We start from the raw sequence: 22,785 nt of genomic DNA, 5'->3' as shown, positions 1-22,785 counted from the left end.
CACCAATATGGGAACACAATTAGCAGCATTATCATATTTTATTTTTATCATCCTAAAATACTTTTAATTTGAACAACAAAAAATGCAATACGGAGACAAAAAACATTTTCCCTTCTGGAACCATCCATCGCCAGGAAGGGACAGAAGAGAGGAGGCTATTTTTAGAAGATTAAGAGTGGGACACAGCCGATTGAATAAGATTTTAAATGTGATAGGAAAGCATCCAAAAGGAAAGTGTGATTATTGCCAGGAAACAGAGACCGTATTGCTACAGTGTGGCAGTATCAGAGGAAAGAGAGAGGCTGAGATCTAGTATGAGGGAGAAGGGGATACAGGAAATTATTTTAAAGATTATATTGAGTAGAACTTTATTATATATAGTCTCAAATATGTTGTTATGTGTTTTAAAAGCAACGGGGTGGCAGGTAGGATTTAGTTTCTCCCTGCCTCTCTCCCATACTCCAGTACAGAAGGTGGCGATAATGCACCATAACGTTTGATGCCAACCGCCGATAAACCCCCCCGAAGAGAAGGGAAACATCAATCTACTGTTGCTGTCTCCGCTTAGTTATCTCGCATGAAATATATATATAGAAACCTTGAATAACCACAACGTAGCTACTATCTTGAAGATTGAATGTTCAACATGGGTTACAATAAATTCAGAGTCAACGCAACTCGGAAGATGTCGAAGACGTTAGCCTTGACCGTTCTAACCTGTTTGTCGTTCTGCATCAGTGTTTGCAGGGCAGAGGATAGTGCCATGGAGAACATCGTAACAGAGAGGAAGGTTGAAGATAACCACAGACAAGACAGTGCCGACCTGCTGATTTTCATCATGCTCCTAACCCTCACGATTTTAACTATTTGGTTATTCAAGCACCGTCGTTTCAGGTTTTTGCATGAAACGGGACTAGCTATGATCTATGGTGAGTATGTGTGAGAGGCCCACTTGTCAGGAGACTGCATGATGTCATTGATATTGTTATTACTCACCGTCATATTGTTTATGTAGTTAGCTATACACGTCGTTGCATGTTTATGTAGCAGTTCTAATATACCTGTAGACTTCCAGTCATTGCGGTAGTTTCGCGAGACAATGCTAACTTCATCCATACTGCACGCAGAGACATAAAAAATTGTATCCACGAGTTCATCTGACTCTTAAATAGAACAAGGACTAACTCTCACAGTATTCCTTTAACATTACCTGGAAATATGCTGACAGTGTTGTCATTCCTATAGGGATGCGGTAGAGACAATATAATGCCTAGGTCTATGTGAGTCCTAGAATGGCTGTATCACTATGTTATACTGAACAAAAATATTAACTAAACATGCAACAATTTCAAAGATTTTACTGAGTTACAGTTCATAGAAGGAAATCAGTCAATTGAAATAAATCCATTAGGAGCTAATCTATTGATTTCACATGACTGGGAATACAGATATCTGTTGGTCACAGAAACCTTTTTTTAAAGTAGGGGCATGGATCAGAAAACCAGTTGGTATGACCACCATTTTTTGCCTCATGCAGCGCGACACATCTTGTTCGCATAGAGTTTGACCAGGTTGTTGATTGTTGCCTGTGGAATGTTGCCCTGTTCCTCTTCAATGGCTGTGCGAAGTTGCTGGATATTGTCGGGAACTGGAACACGCTGTCATACATGTTGATCCAGACTGGTGATTATGCTGGCCATGGAAGAACTGGGACATTTTCAGCTCCCAGGAATTGTGTACAGATCCTTGCGACATGGGGCAGTGCATTATCATGCTGAAACACGAGGTGTTGAGTGGCACGACAGTGGGCCTCAGGATCTCATCACGGTATCTCACAGCATTCAAATTGCCATCGATAAAATGCAATTGTGTTTGTCGTCCGTAGCTTATGCCTGCCCATACCATAACCCCACTGCCACCATGGGGCACTCTTCACAACGTTGACATCAGCAAACCTCTTGCCAACACGACACCATACACATACGTGTCTGCCATCTGCCCGGTACAGTTGAAACCGGGATTAATCCGTGAAGAGCACACTTATCCAGCATGCCAGTGGCCATCAAATGTTAGCTTTTGCTCACAGAATTTGGTTATGACGCCGAGCTGCAGTCAGGTCAAGACCCCGATGAGGACGACGAGCATGCAGATGAGCTTCCCTAAGATGGTTTCTGACTGTTTACGCAGAATTATTTTGGTTGTGCAAATCCACAGTTTCATCGGTTTTCCGGCTGGCTGGTCTCCGACGATCCCGCAGGTGAAGAAGCTGGATGTGGAGGTCCTGGGGTGGCGTGGTTACACGTGGTCTGCGGTTGTGAGGCTGGTTGGACGTACTGCCAAGTTCTTTAAAGCGACATTGGAGGCAGCTTATGGTAGAGAAATTAACATTACATTCTCTGGCAACAGTACTGGTTGACATTCCTGCAGTCATCATGCCAATTGGACACTCCTTCAACTTGAGACATCTGGCATTGTGTGACAAAACGGCACAATTTTATTGTCCCCAGCACAAGGTGCACCTGTGTAATGATCATTATTTTTAATTAGCATCTTGATATGCTACATCTGTTAGGTGGATGGATTATCTTGGCAAAGGAGAAATGCTCACTAACAGGAATGTAAACTAATTTGTGCACAAGATTTGAGAGAAATATGCTTTATGTGCGTATGGAACATTTCTGAGAGCTTTTATTTCAGCTTATGAAACATGGGACCAGCACTTTACCTGTTGCGTTTATATTTTTGTTCAGTGTACATCTCTGTTGTTGGGAAACAATATTCATGCCTGATCAGTTATGCGACTGTGTGCATGCACTAAACCCCATACCGTTCTGTGTTATTCACCCAGGAAGGTCCAACTTGCTTCAGTGTTTTACTGTAGTTTAGTGTAGTACTCTCTACTACACACCATGCACTCCCCTGAAGCCTGTTACCTGGTTATTTATTTACAATTCACAAGGTGCTGCTGTACCAGCTGTAAGGGTGGAGAGGACAACTGTGAACCCAGTTAGCAGGGGTTGCCTTGTGGCATGTACTGTAGGGGCTTTCATAGGTGCAATTCTGTGTTTGTTCACCCTCTGTTCCCTCTCTCTCCCTCCAGGTGTGCTGGTTGGGGTGGTCCTGCGCTATGGTATCCACGTACCCCGTGACATTAGTAACGTCACCCTCAGTTGCCATGTCAACGCCAGCCCGCCCACACTGCTCGTCAACGTCAGTGGCAAGTTCTACGAGTACAGTCTGAAGGGTGAGATCAGCCCCTCTGAGATCAATGATGTACAAGACAACGAGATGCTTCGCAAGGTAGAGTCCCAAACAGATGTGGTCCTTGTTAATGTGATGCACATGAATGGCTTGACTGACCAAAACAGTGGGTGCTTACAGATGGCATGGTTGTTGTCTGAAAGTGTTTCTTCATATCTGAAGTGCTGTTTGGGAGGCTTAGTACGAATCAGGAAAGTAGGTTGCCTTTGTTGACATATTTCATTCTCAATCTTTCCCTAGACATTTTCCACACATCCTCACTGTCTGACACACACTCATGAGACTGTGTCTAACTCGGAGCATAGCATATGTAATCAGTCATGTCCTGAGGTAGCCTACAGAGCACTATTCAGCTCTGTTCTATGCAAACACAGTGTCACCTGATCAGAGAAAATAAACCTTTCCTTGATGCCATTTAGGACTTAGAGTTGATGTCAGCCTAAAGAGGCTTGATCAGAACTAGGCCTAACCGTAGGACATTAGATTAACAAACATAACAACTAGCGCTATTTTCATCCATCAACACAATTGAAAAGGGATTTAGAACCCTTGTTAGTTATTATTACAGGTAGTTATAATTAGATTTGAACTAATAATAACAGGTTTTATTAGTTGTAGTCCTCCATAGTCAGTGGGAGACTGCAGTTCAGTCATGTAATACAATCCCTCTTGTGTTTTTCCTCTTTTCTATAGGTGACCTTTGACCCTGAAGTGTTCTTTAACATCCTCCTGCCCCCCATTATCTTCCATGCCGGCTACAGTCTGAAGAGGGTAAGACATGTAGTTAGTTGTTTAAAGATGCTCTATACAGAAATTGCTCTGCCATTTCCTGGTTGCTAAAATGCTAACAGTTTGCCTAATTTCAGTTTGTGATAAAACAAGCAAGTATGGTGTAGATAATCATTGTACCATCTAAACCGTAGTTAAAAATATTTTCCATAACCACACATATTGTATTTTCAGATGTTTGAAGCTGGTGTACAAAACCAAGAGAAAAAGATACAAAAACTAAACTTAAATATGGGGAGCATAGAAATAGTGGCCACAGAACAGATTTACCACTTCTTAGACTTGCTTTCAATGATAATGACAGATCTATAACACGCATTTCCATGTAAATTTGGTCAGGTCGCCCCAAAAGTTACATATTGCAGCTTTAAACGATAGTTAAATCACAGTGTTGATTTGTTCTTGGGTAATATTTAGGCCTAATCCTTCATCTAATTCTATCTCCCAGAGACATTTCTTCAGGAACATGGGATCCATCCTAGCCTATGCCTTTCTGGGAACAGTCATATCATGTTTCATCATTGGGTGAGTTCACACCCTGTATTATACATGTATCCATTACATCTGTGTGTTTATGCACCTTTAGGGTTTTGTGTGACATGTCAGAGAAATGCTCAGCTGAAGTAGTATGATCTCTATCTCTGTACAGGTTACTGATGTACGGCTGTGTCACGCTGATGAAGCAAGTGGGACAGCTTGACGGGGACTTCTTCTTCACTGACTGCCTGTTGTTTGGAGCCATTGTCTCTGCTACTGACCCCGGTACAGACCCCGTTCACCTCAGTCACCTCTTTAGTACACTACATAATGGTCAACCGCTTGCTTCACTAGTAATATGCCTAGTCAGACATAGTTATTTAAAGGGTGATTTCCTGATTCACAAGCTGCAAAAACATGCACTGCTGCTAATTTATTTCAGTGACTGGAAAAATGTGAGTTGTGGAATATAGCATAGGCTGATGTACACACCACCAATGATTTCTAACCTATAGGGCTCTATTTGTGGGTTATTTTTAGTAGAATGTTGCCAACTATATGTTGCGCGTCTTACATTCTAGAATGTGGTCTTGGGGGTCCATCTGCATGTCATTGTGCCATTCTGTAGACAGTCTAAAGGTGGTTACTGTGTCTCTCGTCCTGCAGTGACGGTGCTGGCCATCTTCAACGAGCTGCAGGTGGACGTGGATCTGTACGTTCTGCTGTTTGGAGAGAGCGTTCTCAATGACGCCGTGGCCGTGGTGCTGTCCTCGTGAGTCCTCCATCTTAACCTGACCCACCTGTCTACCGTCTGTCTGTGCGCCTGTATGTACACACTCGCGTTGTGAAGTTTTGTGTTTGTCTTTGCGATCCATTGTTGTGACGCTTTGGCTGACAAATCTCACCTTTCAACAGATGTGCTTTGAAACTGTTTTTTATTTTATTTAAAAATATATATAATTTGTGCAGGGTAAGGGGGCGTTTAGCCTACACACCCACACAGGTTCATGGACATGCGCACACAGACACCCTCGAACAACTTGTTGGTATGGATTTTCCTGTGTGTGACCTGGCACTATACCAATAACAAGCCTAGTATTAATACTGTGAAATGTGTGAGGCTGACCTTTTGGTAACCCTAACCACTACATTCCCTCTGCCGGGAACTCTTAATATTTCAGAATTCGGTTGTGTTATGGTTGGCTCAGTGCGGGGGTGCGGCACGCCCCTGGAGCCAGTCAGTGGGTAGAGGGTGTGGCGGCGACGTGAGACACTCCCCTGAGCTGGTGTGCTAGCCCAGTGCTTTTGCAGTGGTTTCATTTTGCGTCATTAGAACACACACGGCAAATGACCAACCATTACACTCCAGATAGCAGATATGAACCACAGCACAAGTACAACCCAGAAAGGGATAGTTCACTCAAATCAAAGTTCGTCAGGTGTTTGCAGAACCTAAAAGTTTTGAGTAATGAGCCCATATTAGATCCAGAGGTATGCATTAGGGAAAATCTTGATGCACCAATTCAAACTGCATCCCAGTTCTGGTGGTATGACATTCTGGTGATTTGCTGTTTGGGTGATACCAGTTTGTTGTTACGTCCAGTGGAGGCTGCTGAGGTTAGGACGGCTCATAATAATGGCTGTACTGGAGTCAATGGTATCAAGCACATAAAACCAAGTGGTTTCCATTCCATTGACTCCATTTGGATTTTGACATGTTATCTAACATCACTAATTCCAAGCTTCAGCTAATCTTTCACAAGTGGTTCCACATATTTGACCAGTTTCAAAATCTAGGCCTAATAGTTCCTCCAGTTTGAATTGAATAAAAAGCTGTTGAAGTGTTTCTGCCAAAGTTCTTAAGGATTGATGTATCTAACGTGGTAGATGGAATACTTGAAGATGGATCTAACGTGGTAGATGGAATACCTGAAGATGTATCTAACGTGGTAGCTGGAATACTTGAAGATGTATCTAACTTGGGAGCTGGAATACCTGAAGATGTATCTAACTTGGGAGCTGGAATACCTGAAGATGTATCTAACGTGGTAGCTGGAATACTTGAAGATGTATCTAACTTGGGAGCTGGAATACCTGAAGATGGATCTAACTTGGGAGCTGGAATACCTGAAGATGTATCTAACGTGGTAGCTGGAATACTTGAAGATGTATCTAACTTGGGAGCTGGAATACCTGAAGATGTATCTAACTTGGGAGCTGGAATACCTGAAGATGGATCTAACTTGGGAGCTGGAATACCTGAAGATGGATCTAACTTGGTAGCTGGAATACCTGAAGATGGATCTAACTTGGGAGCTGGAATTCCTGAAGATGGATCTAACTTGGGAGCTGGAATTCCTGAAGATGGATCTAACTTGGGAGCTGGAATACTTGAAGATGGATCTAACTTGGGAGCTGGAATACCTGAAGATGGATCTAACTTGGGAGCTGGAATACCTGAAGATGGATCTAACTTGGTAGCTGGAATACCTGAAGATGGATCTAACTTGGGAGCTGGAATTCCTGAAGATGGATCTAACTTGGGAGCTGGAATTCCCATAGAACCCTCTAGCGTAGCACATTGCTACTAAAATAGTTGCATCACGTACAGTACTTACTAGCAGATGTCCATACACAAATATTTACATACTGTAGTACAATCTCATCATGCCTTATTGATTTCCATATGAAACTATGAAAACAAGCCACAACGTATTTGTCTAAGAGATCCATCTGCACTTCAAACAGACTGGGCATGCAAACGGTAGTACTAGTACTATACAGTGTAGTCTCTGGCCACTAGGATCGTTCTGATCATCAGGTATGGGGACCACTAGGATCGTTCTGATCATCAGTTATGGGGTCCACTAGGATCGTTCTGATCATCAGTTATGGGGTCCACTAGGATCGTTCTGATCATCAGTTATGGGGACCACTAGGATCGTTCTGATCATCAGGTATGGGGACCACTAGGATCGTTCAGATCATCAGTTATGGGGACCACTAGGATCGTTCAGATCATCAGTTATGGGGACCACTAGGATCGTTCTGATCATCAGGTATGGGGACCACTAGGATCGTTCTGATCATCAGGTATGGGGACCACTAGGATCGTTCTGATCATCAGGTATGGGGACCACTAGGATCGTTCTGATCATCAGGTATGGGGACCACTAGGATCGTTCTGATCATCAGATATGGGGTCCACTAGGATCGTTCTGATCATCAGTTATGGGGACCACTAGGATCGTTCTGATCATCAGTTATGGGGACCCTTAGGATTAAGCCCTCCCCTGGTCTGTAGGAATATACCATACCTTGGTTCTGATATCAATGGTTTGCAGATTATTCAAGACTTTCAACCTTCTCAGGATGGAAGCACATTATAAAGCAGCTCTCTAGTTTTGTAATTTTCCAAATGATCCATGTTTTCTTTAAGTATTCTGCAAGCAAAGCACATTTATTTCTAGGCTCCAGAAATGCTATAGTACATACCGGTATTTCATTTCCAGCCTTATAACACTTCATCCACCCACATAGGGCACCTGAACTGTTCTGTTCTGTTGTACCTTTTCTAATATTGACTGTGTTTGTACCAGGTCCATTGTGGCATACCAGCCGGAGGGGGACAACAGTCACACCTTTGAGGTGATGGCCATGTTGAAGTCCTTCGGGGTGTTCCTGGGTGTTTTCAGTGGATCCTTCGCCCTGGGGGTGGCCACCGGGGTCATGACAGCCCTCATATCCTTTACGCAGTGATATACTTCCTGTGTGATTTGAGTGTCTAGAAATATATCGATTGATATAGCAATCACATCCAGGTTAGAAACCGATGGAAATGCTTTTGTTCTTGTATTAGAATGTATGAAGTTGTGTTTTTTGGTATTATCAACTTGCTTGTTGCTATATGTTAAATTTAAATCTCTAAGCTTCTCTGTAAAAAAAACTAAGCAAAACAGATAACTGCCTTCCATTTCAAAACTAGTTCACTGCAATTTTCCCTTCCTCCATGAATTGTGGTAACTGAGAGTTGGCCACGCTCTCTGAGCCATTCTTCTCCATCTCTGCCATGGTGGCAATAGCTGGTGTATAGTGAGTTGTGTAGTGTATACACTAAGTGTATAAACATTAGGAACACCTTCCCAGTATTGAGTTGCCCTCAACAGGTTTCAAGTGTTCCACAGGGATGCTGTTCCATTTTGACTCCAATGCTTCTCACGGTTGTGTCAAGTTAGCTGGATGTCCTTTGGGTGGTGGACCGTTCTTGATACACACAGGAAACTATTGAGGGAGAAAAACCCAGCAGCATTGCAGTTCTTGACACACTCAAAACAGTGCGCCTGGCACCTACTACCCTGTTCAAAGGAGCTTAAATATTTTGTCTTGCCCATTCGCCCTCTGAATGGCACACATACACAGTCCATGTCTGGAGGCTTAGAAACCCTTCTTTAACCCGTCTCCTTCCCTTCATCTACACTGATTTGAAGTGGATTTAACAAGTGACATCAATAAGGGATCATAGCTTTCACCGGGATTCACCTGGTCAGTCTATGTCACAGAAATAGGTGTTCCTAATGTCAGTGCAGTGTTTCATGTGGTATTTTCTCCTTGACTGTTCTCCTCACGTCACTAAGTTCACTAAGCTGAGAGACTTCCATCTCCTGGAGACTGCTCTCTTCTTCCTCATGTCCTGGAGCACCTTCTTAATGGCTGAGGCCTGTGGCTTCACAGGTGAACCCTCATCTTACCGCAAAGCTACACTCAGGTCATGGTCCCACCCCACGGGTTATTTTTCATCACCCAGCTTATTACGGTTAATCACGATGTGGATGTGTCTGGTTGATGTTGTGTGTGCAGGTGTGGTGGCGGTGCTGTTCTGTGGGATCACTCAGGCTCACTACACCTTCAACAACCTGTCCCCTGAGTCTCAGGACAGGACCAAACAGGTGAGGTTAACGTTTACCATTGCAGTTATTTAAGGGCAAGCTACTCTGGACAGCAATGTCATCGGCTAAATATTGTTGTTCCGTCAGTGTCCCTGAAAGGTTGTTTTTGTGTTGTCCTGTAGTTGTTTGAGCTGCTGAACTTCCTGGCGGAGAATTTCATCTTCTCCTACATGGGTCTGGCGCTGTTCACCTTCAAGAACCACATCTTCAACCCCACCTTCATTGTCGGGGCTTTTGTATCTTTACTCAAAACTATAATACTTAAATTAAAGTTCAACTTTTGATTTAGTAGCACTGTAGGGAGTTCATGTGGAGTATGGACTATATTGCATGTAAAGTTGGTGAAACCAGAAAGGTCATGGTAAGATTGCAAATATTGCTCTGGACTGTTTGGAGGCCTCCTTGACAATGTGTTCCCCTCCCAGCTGGCAGTGTTCTTGGGAAGAGCAGCCAACATCTACCCCCTGTCCTTCCTGCTCAACCTGGGACGCAGGAACAAGATCAGCTCCAACTTCCAACACATGATGATGTTTGCTGGTACAGTGTGTGACGTGGTCAGACAGAGATCTGGCGCCACAGTTTGTCATTTTCTTTTCTCATAAATTGCAGCTTACGTTCAGTCACCAGAATAAATAACTTTGTATTTACTTGAAGAGAAAAAGCGTGTGAAGTAAAATAAGCTATCCCTTTCTATCCAATTTCAGGGTTTCTGGGGATGAAATATCAGCCACAGTTATATATACAGTACCAGTCAAAATTTTGGACACACCTACTTATTCAAGTGTTTTTCTTTATTTTTTACTATTTTCTACATTGTAGAATAATAGTGAAGACATTAAATGCTATGAAATAGAACATGTGGATGCATGTAGTAACCAAAAAAGTGTTAAACAAATCAAAATATATTTTAGACTCTTCAAAGTAGGCACCCTTTGCCTTGATGACAGCTTTGTACACTCTTGGCTTTATCTCAACCAGCTTCATAATGAATGCTTTTCCAACAGTCTTGAAGGAGTTCCCACATATGCTGAGCACTTGTCTACTTTTCCTTCACTTTGCGGTCCAACTCATCCCAAGCCAGGTCATCTGATGCAGCACTCCATCACGCTCATTGATCAAATAGCCCTTACACAGCCTGAAGGTGTGTTGGATCATTGTCCTGTTGAAAAACAAATGATAGTCCCACTAAGCGCAAACCAGATGGAATGGCGTATCGCTGCAAAATGCTGTGGTAGCCATGCTGGTTAAGTGCCTTGAATTCTAAATTAATCACTGACAGTGTCACGAGCAAAGCACCCCCATACCATCACACCACCTCCATGCTTCATGGTGGGAACCACACATGCAGAGATCATCCGTTCACCTACTCTCCGACTCACAAAGACAGAGTAGTGTCCTTTAGTAGTGGTTTCTTTACAGCAATTTGAACATGAAGGCCTGATTCATGCAGTCTCCTCTGAATAGTTGATGTTGAGGTGTGGCTGTCCATCACTCTCCTTCTGCGTCTCACAAAGACGTGGCAGTTGGAACCAAAAATCTTAAATTTGGACTCATCAGACCAAAAGACAGATTTCCACAGGTCTAATGTCCATTGCTCGTGTTTCTTGGCCCAAGCAAGTCTATTCTTCTTATTGGTGTCCTTTAGTAGTGGTTTCTTTGCATCAATTCGACCATGAAGGCCTGATTCACGCAGTCTCCTCTGAACAGTTGATGTTGAGATGTGTCTGGTACTTGAACTCTGTGAAGCATTTATTTGGCCTGCCATTTCTGATGCTTGTAACTCTAATGAACGTATCCTCTGCAGCATAGGTAACTTTGGGTTTCCATTTCCTGTGGAGGTCCTCATGAGAACCAGTTTCATCATACCACTTGATGGTTTTTGTGACCGCTCTTAAATGTTCTGTATTGACTGACCTTCATATCTTAAAGTAATGATGGACTGTCATTTCTTGCCATAATATGGACTTGATCTTTTACCAAATAAGGCTATATTCTGTATACCACCCCTACCTAGTCACAACACAACTGGCTCAGACACATTAAGAAGGAAAGAAATTCCACAAATACATTTTTAACAAGGTACACCTGTTAATTGAAATGCGTTCCAGGTGACTTCCTCATGAAGCTGGTTGAGAAAATGCCAAGAGTCTGCAAAGCTGTCATCAACGCAAAGGATGGCTACTTTGAAGATTCTCAAATATAAAATACATTTTGATTTGTTGAACACTTTTTTTTGGGTTACTCCGTATGTGTTATTTCATAGTTTTGATGTCTTCACTATTATTCTACAATGTAGAAAATAGTAAAAATAAAGGAAAACCCTGGAATGAGTAGGTGTGTCCAAACCTTTGACTGGTACTGTACAGTCGTGGCCAAAGGTTTTGAGAATGACACAAATATTAATTTTCACAAAGTCTGCTTGTATGATGGTAATTTGCATATACTCCAGAATGTTATGAAGAGTGATCCGATGAATAGCAATTAATTGCAAAGTCCCTCTTTGCCATGCAAATGAACTGAATCCCCAAAAAACATTTCCACTGCATTTCAGCCCTGCCACAAAAGGACCAGCTGACATCATGTCAGTGATTCTCTCATTAACACAGGTGTTGACGGTCTAAAGCTGGAGATCACCCTGTCATGCTGATTGAGTTCGAATAACAGACTGGAAGCTTCAAAAGGAGCTTGGAATCAGTGTGCTTGGAATCATTGTTCTTCCTCTGTCAACCATGGTCATCTGCAAGGAAACACCTGCCGCCATCATTTCTTTGCACAAAAAGGGCTTCACAGGCAAGGATATTGCTGCCAGTAAGATTGCACCTAAGGGGCCTCCCTGGTGGCGCAGTGGTCTAAGGCTGTGCCACCAGAGATTCTGGGTTCGCGCCCAGGCTCTGTCGCAGCCGGCCGTGACCGGGAAGTCCATGGGGCGACGCACAATTGGCCCAGCATCGTCCGGGTTAGGAAGGGTTTGGCCGGCAGGGATATCCTTGTCGCAGTGCATGCTGACCAGGTGTTTCCTCCTCCTTCCTTCCTCCGACACATTGGTGCGACTGGCTTCCGGGTTGGATGTGCGTTGTGTCAAGAAGCAGTGCGGCTAGGTTGGGTTGTGTTTCGGAGGACGCATGGCTCTCGACCTTCGGCTCTCCCGAGTCCGTACTGGAGTTGCAGCGATGAGACAAGACCGTAACTAATTGGATACCACTAAATTGGGGAGAAAAAAGGGGTAAAAAAGAATGCACCTAAATCAACCATTTTAATGGATCAAGAACTTCAAGGAGAGAGGTTCAATTGTTGTGAAGAAGGCTTCAGGGCGCCCAAGGAAGTCCAGCAAGCGCCAGGACCGTCTCCTAAAGTTGATTTAGCTGCGGGATCGGGGCACCACCAGTACAGAGCTTGCTCAGGAATGGCTGCAGGCAGGTGTGAGTGCATCTGCACGCACAGTGAGGCGATGACTTTTGGAGGATGGCCTGGTGTCAAGAAGGTTAGCAAAGAAGCCACTTCTCTCCAGGAAAAACATCATGGACAGACTGATATTCTGCAAAAGGTACAGGGATAGGACTGCTGAGGACTGGGGTAAAGTCAGTCCTCAGCAGTCCTTTTCTCTGATGAATCCCCTTTCTGATTGGTTGGGGCATCCGGAAAAAAGCTTGTCCGGAGAAGACAAGGTAAGCGCTACCATCAGTCCTGTGTCATGCCAACAGTAAAGCATCCTGAGACCATTCATGTGTGGGGTTGCCTCTCAACCAAGGGAGTGGGCTCACTCACAATTTTTCCTAAGAACACAGCCATGAATAAAGAATGGTACCAACACATCCTCCGAGAGCAACTTCTCCCAACCATCCAGGAACAGTTTGGTGACGAACAATGCCTTTTCCAGCATGATGGAGCACCTTGTCATAAGGCGAAAGTGATAACTATGTGGCTCGGGGAACAAAACTTCGATATTTTGGGTCCATGGCCAGGAAACTCCCCAGACCTTAATCCCATTGAAAACTTGTGGTCAATCCTCAAGAGGTGGGTGGACAAACAAAAACCCACAAACTGCAAGCATTGATAATGCAAGAATGGGCTTCCATCAGTCAGGATGTGGCCCAGAAGTTAATTGACAGCATGCCAGGGCGGATTGCAGAGGTCTTGAAAAAGAAGGGTCAACACTGCAAATATTGACTTTTTGCATCAACTTCATGTAATTGTCAATAAAAGCCTTTGACACTTATGAAATGCTTGTAATTATCCTTCAGTATTCCAGTGTAACATCTGACAAAAATATCTAAAGACACTGAGGCAGCAGACTTTGAAAATTTATACTTGTGTCATTCTCAAAACGTTTGGCCACGACTGTATATAAAATGTTTGGGGAATTTAAAAAAATATATCCTACCAATTTTTGTCCTAAAGCTTTAAAAAATATATATGTTCATTTATGAGTCTGCTTTTGTGTGTCTGATTTAGGAGATGCTGTTTTGCTAATACAGTACATCCTTTATAGAATATGAATGTAGTAACTTGAGTCATACCAGCACCTGTTGTTTCAATGACCCCTATGGACCTGTTTTAACTGATTGTCATGTGATCACTGTAATTGGAAATGTTCAGAGTTCCCACACCAGTGACGTTATCTAACAAAAAGCTGTTTTAAGTGATATTACTTGTGGAGACACACACAGTAATTACCCCTCCTTGTTTCCAGAAGAATCCAGGCTTCCAAGCAACTTTGCAGTATTTTGTTTTTTTTGTGTGTTATTTCTTACATTATCCACAAGCATTTCACTACACCCGCAATAATATTTGTGTGACCAATGATTTTTCCTCCACAGGTCTGCGCGGAGCCATGACCTTTGCCCTTTCCATCCGGGACACGGCTACGTACGCCCGTCAGATGATGTTCACCACCACCCTCCTCATCGTCTTCTTCACTGTGTGGGTCTGTGGAGGGGGAACCACTCAGATGCTCTCCTGCCAGCACATACGGTAGGTCCACCACAGGGGGTCAAAGGTTAGGGGATTTCGGTGTTGGTCTCTGCCTATTTATTGTTGTTGCCTTCAAACGGTACCTTTGTTGAAATGATGTTTATCCTAATCGACACAAAGCACATAAGGTTGTCTGTCCTCAATATGATCTTCTGTGACCACTGGGATCTGGTCCACTCATTTATGTGTACCTGCGTTTCTAACAGTGTTGGAGTCGATTCGGACGCAGATAACACAGTGAGTATTAAGACTCTGAAAGTTGAGTTATTTGACATGAATGCTGTAATCGTCTTGTTTTGAGTGGATCGCTGTATCAGTCTCGTGTGTCTGGTCAGATGAGCATGACAGAGGGATCAGAGCGGCGGAGCACCAAACACGAGAGTGCCTGGCTCTTCAGGATCTGGTACAACTTTGACCACAAGTATCCTTTGATGTCACTCCCGTCCGCTCACAGCAGACGGTGCTCCAGTGACCGATATTCATTTCACAGACAAAGCATTTATGTTTTCTATCCAGTGTATTAAATCATGATTTGTCCTTCATAACCAAAATGATTGTGTGTGTGTGTGTGTGTGTGTGTGTGTGTGTAACTACTGCAATAACATACTAGCCTACAGCAGTGGTGTACTGAAGCAGAGGCGGATGGTTCTCCTATAGTAAGTCTCCCATGACATATTTGAGCAGTTTGTTTTGTTACTATGTGACACAGTTGAGGCCTTGACTCTACGCCCTCTCCAGCTATCTGAAGCCCATCCTGACCCACAGTGGCCCCCCACTCACCGTCACCATGCCTGCCTGCTGTGGACCGCTGGCCAGATGTCTCACCAGCCCACAGGCCTATGAGGTCAGGCCCCACAAACCATGTGTTCCTATTAACCCTGTGACCCTGTTAGGGGGATTATGGTAATAGTGATGACATGTAGTGAGGAAGTGTTTTCATCTTTGTTTTAATGAGTATCACAGCGGATAGTGTATATTTGAATGAACGCAAATGAAGAGTTGCTGATTTCATCAAAGCTAAAGTATTAGTTCAGTTATAGCAGGAGTATTTGATTAGTGAGAACCGTCATAATCAGAATGTCATCTAAGCTATTTAGAAATGTTTCTTTCCTGCCACCAGAACGAGTGCCAGCTGAAGGACGACGACTCCGACCTCATCCTGACGGACGGGGACATCAGCCTGACCTACGGTGACATCACTGTGAGCACAGACGCCAGCGGCGCCCACACCAGTGCCGGGCCCGCGGGCACCACCTCCGCCGTCATCTCCGCTGACGACCTGGACCGCGAGCTGACTTACGGGGACCACGAGCTGGTGATGAGGGGTACTCGTCTGGTCCTGCCCATGGACGACTCCGAGCCCCCGCTCGGCGACCCACGACACCGTATGCAGATGTGAGGCGAAAGAGAGGCCAGCTAGCCAGATGACCAATTCACTCTACGACCTGCTCCCCCGCAGGCTGCAGGAATTAGATCAACTAAGATCAGCAAGAGACTGGTCTCTCTGTCTCTCTCTCTCTCTCCTCTTCTCTCATACCGCTCCTCATCTCTTTCTCTCTCACCCACTGCCTCTCCTCTTTGAGTTTCTCAAGTGGTTAATCCATGTCTACCTCATTATTCTTTGTTCATTTCTACTCCTGTCGCTATCATTATAATATGAATGACCTTTTCATGCTTCCTTTTCTTTTGATTCGGTTAAACCGATGTCTTTTCTCAGTTTGTCTTCTAACAGGACCACACTGAAATCACGTGGCAATCTGCTCACCGTAGCGCTGCAGCGTCGTCTATACGCATGCATTAGTCTGTATGTGGAGGTCACAGTGCAACAGCTAGCTTAGCTAATACCATTTGTCTCTGTATCACAGGGTGCATAATACCATAGTTTTTTTTTTATGCGTGGGGAGTGGGGAGGTCGAGGGGCTGACTGAGTTTTGTAGCCCTGTTTTGGGGTCTGATTCTGAATGTTGCTGCCTTCTCTGTTGTGATCCAAGAGATGCTGGCTGACTTAGTGGCTCAGCATTGCATTGTGTTGCTATGCATATGGTTAGAATCAAGTGCCTGAGTGACCACTAGTTTATGTTCCCTTTTTAGAAGTGATACACTCCTCCGTCCACTGGGTGGCGACCTCTCTACGGGTGACAGGCTGCCTGTGTTTTGAGCCATTGCTCTGTAGATAGTTAAAGATGTTCTAGCCTGGTTCAACCAAGCTAACAATGTAATTCAGCTCGCTCTGTGTAACCTAGCACAAGTCTTGGATCTCCCACAATGACCTCAGACTGTGACTTTGGGAGGGTTTGACACCTTCTTTTAGAAGCTGATGTCACTCACCACAGAAGCAGAAAGAAGGGCTGTCGTTTCGAGTACGAGTTCTAGATCTCCCGTATGGTGAAAGTTGGTGCCATTCCTCCTCCATTGACATTTGATGAAAATTGAGTGCAGGCAGCCTGAAAAAACTTGATGTATTTTGCAACATACTACAAGTACTTTAGCTACATCCTCGTTTTCACTAATTCTAATACTATTCACGTGTAACATTGTGTATATTTGACATTAGGGATTGAAATGTTACTCAAATCAAACCGAGTGTGTACTTCTATCTGGGCTAAGTCCTTGCTTCCTATTGGCTAAGATCTATCTGCTTTAGTTACAGGAGTAGTAGAGGGAACATGTTACAGTAGCTCATAATTAAGGATCTAATCTGCTTATTTATCTGGATAAACATTCATTTCTTATTCCATTCTATTTCAAATCGAATTTCCTTGTTTGGATTATTTATGGAAATGGCCTGAGTATGTCCATGTCAAACATTGTTGAGGTGCTGCAGCTACACTATGTAGTGGACCTCAGTTCAACTGTTAACTGCCTTGAGTTATTGACTATATTGTCCCTGGTACTGTATGACTTGACAAAGGATTGGTACATACTATCAGAAACAACTTGAATAGGCCAGTTGGAATCACAACATTTCGACCTTAAATGATCCAAAACCACAGACATATATGTGTTCTTGAAATGCTATGAAGATATGTTTCAAGCAATCATTTCTGTGTTTCTATGATTCAGAGTAGATATTTAGAGAAAAGCTGGTAGGGATCAGTTGAAGAAAACGAAATGGTTGTAGAAAAATGTATGTGTGCAATACTTTATTTGTGTAAAATAATCATACAATAGGTTATATTAGAGTCTAACGTATCCTATATGCCTCGCGCTACAATGTATGGGGGCTGGGTTGATTTATAGCTGATGTCTGGTACCAGAGTAGCTCCTTTGAGCTGCTTGGCTACATGGGGGTTTGCTCTGTGACTGGTCTGGGATCAGTGGTGGCTGTTAATGTGGTGTAGCAGGAAGTGTTGACAGGACACCACCCTGACGACGCACTGTTGATGTGGATGGAATCAGGCCCTGTGCCAGACAGCATTACAGAGGAGGAGTGGGGGGGGAGGGGGTACAAAGAGAGGGACAGGGTAGGAGCAGAGGAAAGGGAGGTAGAGAGAAATAGTGGACATTCTACCTATATTCAATGTTATTCACTTTCGCACCTGGGGAGGGAGGGGTAGAGGAGGGCAGTGTACCACTCAGTGTTATCTCCTGTTGTGCAGGAACCTCTGACGGCGTGTGGTCTCCTTTTTTTCTTTTTTTATCAAGCATGCCTCTTGACACCACAATGTGCAGGAAATGATTTTTCTTCCCACCATTTTATATATAGTTTTTTTCCTCTATTTTGTTTATTCTTGATGAAGAAGGGAAATAAGGCGAGTGTCGGGGATGGCGCAGCATTTGCACTTGTCTTTTAAGAAACCTTTGTTTGAGTTAGATTTGTCTTGTAAGTTCCATTTGTCATGTTTGTGTTGCTGTTTTTAACTGGCTTTTGTTGGGGTTATGAAGGAATTGACATGAATCCTGTGAACTATGATTTTTAGTAGAAACTCATGGAGTCATGTCATAACTGTCGGAGGTCACGAACTGAAGGGTGGTATCCATTGATGTACAGGTTGTTATGATCTATGTAACCAAGAGTAACAAGATTGGCCTCCTTGCTTTTCCATGCCATTGACTCTGACTCCGTCTTCACTTTAAGAAAAAAAGAAATCAAGCAAGATCATGACTGTGTACCAGTCTATAACTAACATATGAAGTAATGTCAAAAAAAGACCCATTATAGGTCACCTTATACCTTGCCTGTACTGTTCTTACAGTATGTGTTCTATTGTTTTGAACGATGAATGGTAACTTGTAATTAACATGTTGACACTAGTCTGAAGTAGCTGACCAAAGGGGCTTGTTGTACTCTGTGTTTTCAGACTGTCCGATGTGTTTATACTGCTACTTCGCTGTGTGTGTCACACTGTGCTTCCTCAGTGTTGCAGGTACTGACTGTTTACATCTCTGTAAATATTCTCACCTGTTCAAGTTGCGTGCAATGGTCAATAAACAAAGCCTGTGCTTTTGATTGACCCTCTGTAATGTCTCCTTATTGACCTGCTGATTTCACATCAACATGATGGTGTTGACACGGTCTGGTTTGCCTCTGAACATGTCCTGGTGGATGAATGTAATGTTAACTAATAGCTTACCAGATCCAGAAAGTCCAGTCCTGACCTTCCCCTAAGGTTTGGCCGGGAATGAGAACAGGAAAAACTGAATTCATCCCAGTAATTTCTACACCAGCCTTGGCCTTCAACCCCTAACAGTGTATCACATTCCCCCTATGGACAGTCTCAACCATCTCTTTTATTTTTTTTCACCTCTCCATAGAGAATAGCCCATCCTTCTCATGGACTGACAGGCTGAGGTGGAGTAAGTTTTCCTCCCAGGGCGGATGTAGATATGAGAGGTGCACTTGGAGATTTTCCTGACCAAAAATAAGATTGTCACTAGTTACCACAGCCTCAAAATTGGCTATAATATAAATACATTATGAAAACAGAAATGAGCTTTTAGGTCTTCATTTAAGGTTAGGGTTAGGCATAAGGTTAGCTGTGTGGTTATGGTCTGGGTTAAGGGGTTACTCTGGGATTTTGGCAATGAGGCCCTTCATCTACTTCCCCAGAGTCCGATGAACTCGGATACTATTTCTATGTCTCTGTGCTCAGTATGAAGGAAGTTGGAGGTAGTTTCACAAGCCAATGCTAACTAGTGTTAGCGCAACGACTGGAATCCTATGGATGCTAGTACCCATAGACTCCCAGTCATTGCGCTAGTTTGCATTGAATCCCAAAACTACCTCTAACTTCCTTCATACTGAACACAGAGACATAAACATGGGTTCCCATGTACCCCTTTTTAAGATTAGGTTTAAAAATCCTATTTTAAGAAGATACATTTTAGAAACAGGCCGGGTTTATCCATTTCTGAAGAGTGACGACCCAAGAATATATAGGACCCAGAGTTCTCCCTAGTCATGAGACACTACTGTCCTGACCCTAACCATAGTCTAGGGATAGACATTTCCCATTCACCATTCCAGGGTGGAGATCTGTTTCAGATGAGAGGCGACTCTCTACTGCCAGATCGTTAGGCATTCTCCCTCCAGCACATTTCCTCAGTATCAGGATACATTCCTAATAAGGGCAGAACTCCAGAATGCCTGTTTGGTTCCATTACAGCACAGGGAGGAAATATCAACTTTATTAAAGGGAGACTGGGACTGCCTCATGTTCTCTTGAGGGTCTTTGCCACTTTCTCTCTCTCTCTCTCTCCTCCTCCTCTCTCTCTCCTCCTCTCTCTCTCTCTCTCCTCCTCCTCTCTCTCTCCTCCTCTCTCTCTCTCTCTCCTTCCCTCCATTGTCTCTCTCACCCCCTTTTCTTCTCTCTTTCAATTTAATTTCAATTGAAGGGCTTTATTGGCATGGAAAACATGTGTTAACATTGCCAAAGCAAGTGAAGTAGATAATAAACAAAAGTGAAGTAAACAACAAACATGAACAGTAAACATTACACTTAGAAGTTCCAAAATAATTAATACATTTCAAATGTCATTAAGTCTATCTATATACAGTGTTGTAATGATGTGCAAATAGCTCAAGTACAAAAGGGAAAAGAAATAAACATAAATATGGGTTGTATTTACAATGGAGTTTGTTCTTCACTGGTTGCCCTTTTCTTGTGGCAACAGGTCACAAATATTGCTGCTATAATGGCACACTGTGGTATTTCACCCAGTAGATATGGGAGTTTATCAAAGTTGGATTTGTTTTCAAATTCTTTGTGGATCTGTGTAATCTGAGGGAAATATGTGTCTCTAATATGGTCATGCATTGGGCAGGAGGTTAGGAAGTGCAGCTCAGTTTCCACCTCATTTTGTGGGCAGTGTGCACATAGCCTGTCTTCTCTTGAGAGCCAGGTCCGCTCTTGAAAGCCAGTACCCTGTGTGACTATCTTTCTCTCTCTCACACACACACACACCTCTCAGAAATGCATCTCCTTGGCTGAGCCTCTTGTAAGTTTAACCCTGTATGGAGTGTCTGTGGGTCTTCACAGTGTATGGTGGCTTAGCAACCACTCCTCACCTACTAATTTGTAACGGGGACAGGAAAGCTAAATGTCATGGCAAACACATGGCATGAGGTAGCTAACTCTGCTAGCCAGCCAGACCCTCAAATTACAATGGAAGACATAGCACACCTGTTTAAGATTCATCTTCCTCTAAATTTGTGGCAGTATGTCAGGAAAAGCTGTCATCTAGGAAATATGTCATGCTTTCATTTACAGAGAGGTTGTTGAATCTCGATACAGATGCCCTTGGTATCTACAGGAAGACAATAGCACCTTCATCGTCCTCCTCATTAGCATACAGAGGAGGCCCAATGTCAGGGTCTCATCATCGTCAGTTTACAGAAGGAAAGTGTCATGATTTCTTGCTAGCCATGCCAAGAGAGAGGTGTGTGTTTACTCTCATCAACTGTGTCACCAGAGCTTGTTTACAAGTAAGTGAGATGTTAATCTCTCCTAGAAAAGATGGGAGCTGTCTCTGTATCATACTGTGCATTTGTTTCTGTGAGAGAGAGAGAGAGAGAGTGTGTGTGTGTGTGAGAGAGCGAGAGAGAGAGAGAGAGAGAGTGAGTGTGTGTGTGTGTGAGAGAGAGAGAGAGAGAGAGAGAGAGAGAGTGAGTGTGTGTGTGTGTGTGTGAGAGAGAGAGAGTGTGTGTGTGTGTGTGTGTGTGAGAGAGAGCGAGAGAGAGAGAGAGTGTGTGTGTGTGTGAGAGAGAGAGAGTGTGTGTGTGTGAGAGAGTGAGAGAGAGAGAGAGTGTGTGTGTGTGTGTGTGTGTGAGAGAGAGAGAGAGAGAGAGTGTGTGTGTGTGTGTGAGAGAGAGAGAGAGAGAGAGAGTGTGTGTGTGTGTGTGTGTGTGTGTGTGTGTGTGTGTGAGAGAGCGAGAGAGAGAGTGTGTGTGTGTGTGTGTGTGAGAGAGCGAGAGAGACATGGCAGTGTGTCAGCCTTTACCCTCCCCTTCAGTAGAAAGGAACACCAGCTCCATGTAAGCTCAGACACCTAGAAGACATTACAGACTCCAGTTTTCCAACTCTCTCTCTTTCTCTCAGCGAAAAGTACAATCTGTGGCTCTCAAATCCCCATCTGTGGCTCTCAAATCCCCATCTGTGGCTCTTAAATGACCATTTATGACTCTCAAATCTCTAAGAGTAAAGATGGTTAGATTAGTGAGTTTGGAGTAGAGATATACACAAACTGAAACCAAGTTATATAACAACTGTTTGAGAGAACATTTTATTATTTTTGGTAAGTTTAGCTGACTGGAGTGGACTGGAGCCTTAGCCAAGTTAGGCATCCATTGCCTATGAAATTGTAAAAGACACCATAAAAATAAAATGGGAGGTATTTACACTGAACAAAAATATAAACGCAACAAGCAACAATTTTAACATAAGGATATCAGTCAATTGAAATAAATTCATTATGTCCCAATCTATTGATTTCACATGACTGGGAATACAGATATCTGTTGGTCACAGATACTCTTAGGGGCATGGATCAGAAAACCAGTTGGTGTGACCACCATTTGCCTCATGCAGCTTGACACATCTCCTTCACATAGAGTTGATCAGGTTGTTGATTGTTGCCTGTGGAATGTTATCCCGTTCCTCTTCAATGGCTGTGCAAAGTTGCTGGATATTGGAGGGAACTGGAACACAACATTTTCAGCTCCCAGGAATTGTGTACAGATCATTGCGACATGGGGCCATGCATTATCATGCTGCAACATGTGATGGCGATGATGGTGATGGCGGCAGATGAATTGCACGACAGTGGGCCTCATCACGGTATCTCACAGCATTCAAATTGCCATCCATAAAATGCAATTGTGTTTGTCGTCCGTAGCTTATGC

The 22,785-nt window shown here is 43.5% G+C and overlaps 1 protein-coding gene across 1 annotated transcript; it reads left to right on the top strand.

Annotated features, from left to right (window-relative positions):
* Positions 1-457: 457 nt before the first annotated feature.
* On the top strand, positions 458-18,898 carry LOC112256169 (sodium/hydrogen exchanger 6). Its single transcript, XM_024429205.2, has 16 exons — positions 458-929; positions 3,101-3,300; positions 3,955-4,032; positions 4,499-4,575; positions 4,700-4,812; positions 5,194-5,299; positions 8,127-8,268; positions 9,153-9,258; positions 9,385-9,473; positions 9,596-9,709; positions 9,899-10,010; positions 14,291-14,444; positions 14,651-14,681; positions 14,780-14,865; positions 15,183-15,288; positions 15,565-18,898. Exons 1-16 carry the CDS (start codon positions 638-640, stop codon positions 15,841-15,843), a joined length of 2,085 nt encoding a protein of 694 aa, XP_024284973.1. The 5' UTR covers positions 458-637; the 3' UTR covers positions 15,844-18,898.
* Positions 18,899-22,785: the final 3,887 nt, after the last annotated feature.

This window comes from Oncorhynchus tshawytscha, linkage group LG08, assembly GCF_018296145.1.
Source record: "Oncorhynchus tshawytscha isolate Ot180627B linkage group LG08, Otsh_v2.0, whole genome shotgun sequence".
Taxonomy (NCBI): Eukaryota; Metazoa; Chordata; class Actinopteri; order Salmoniformes; family Salmonidae; genus Oncorhynchus; species Oncorhynchus tshawytscha.
This window is presented reverse-complemented; position numbering and strand designations above follow the sequence as displayed.

Coding starts and splice junctions, on each gene's coding strand:
- LOC112256169 (XM_024429205.2), top strand. CDS start 638: ATGTTCAACATGGGTTACAATAAATTCAGAGTCAACGCAACTCGGAAG. Junction 9,710..9,898: donor CCTTCATTGTCGGGGCTTTT/GTATCTTTACTC, acceptor TTCCCCTCCCAG/CTGGCAGTGTTCTTGGGAAG. Junction 14,682..14,779: donor ATTCGGACGCAGATAACACA/GTGAGTATTAAG, acceptor GTGTCTGGTCAG/ATGAGCATGACAGAGGGATC.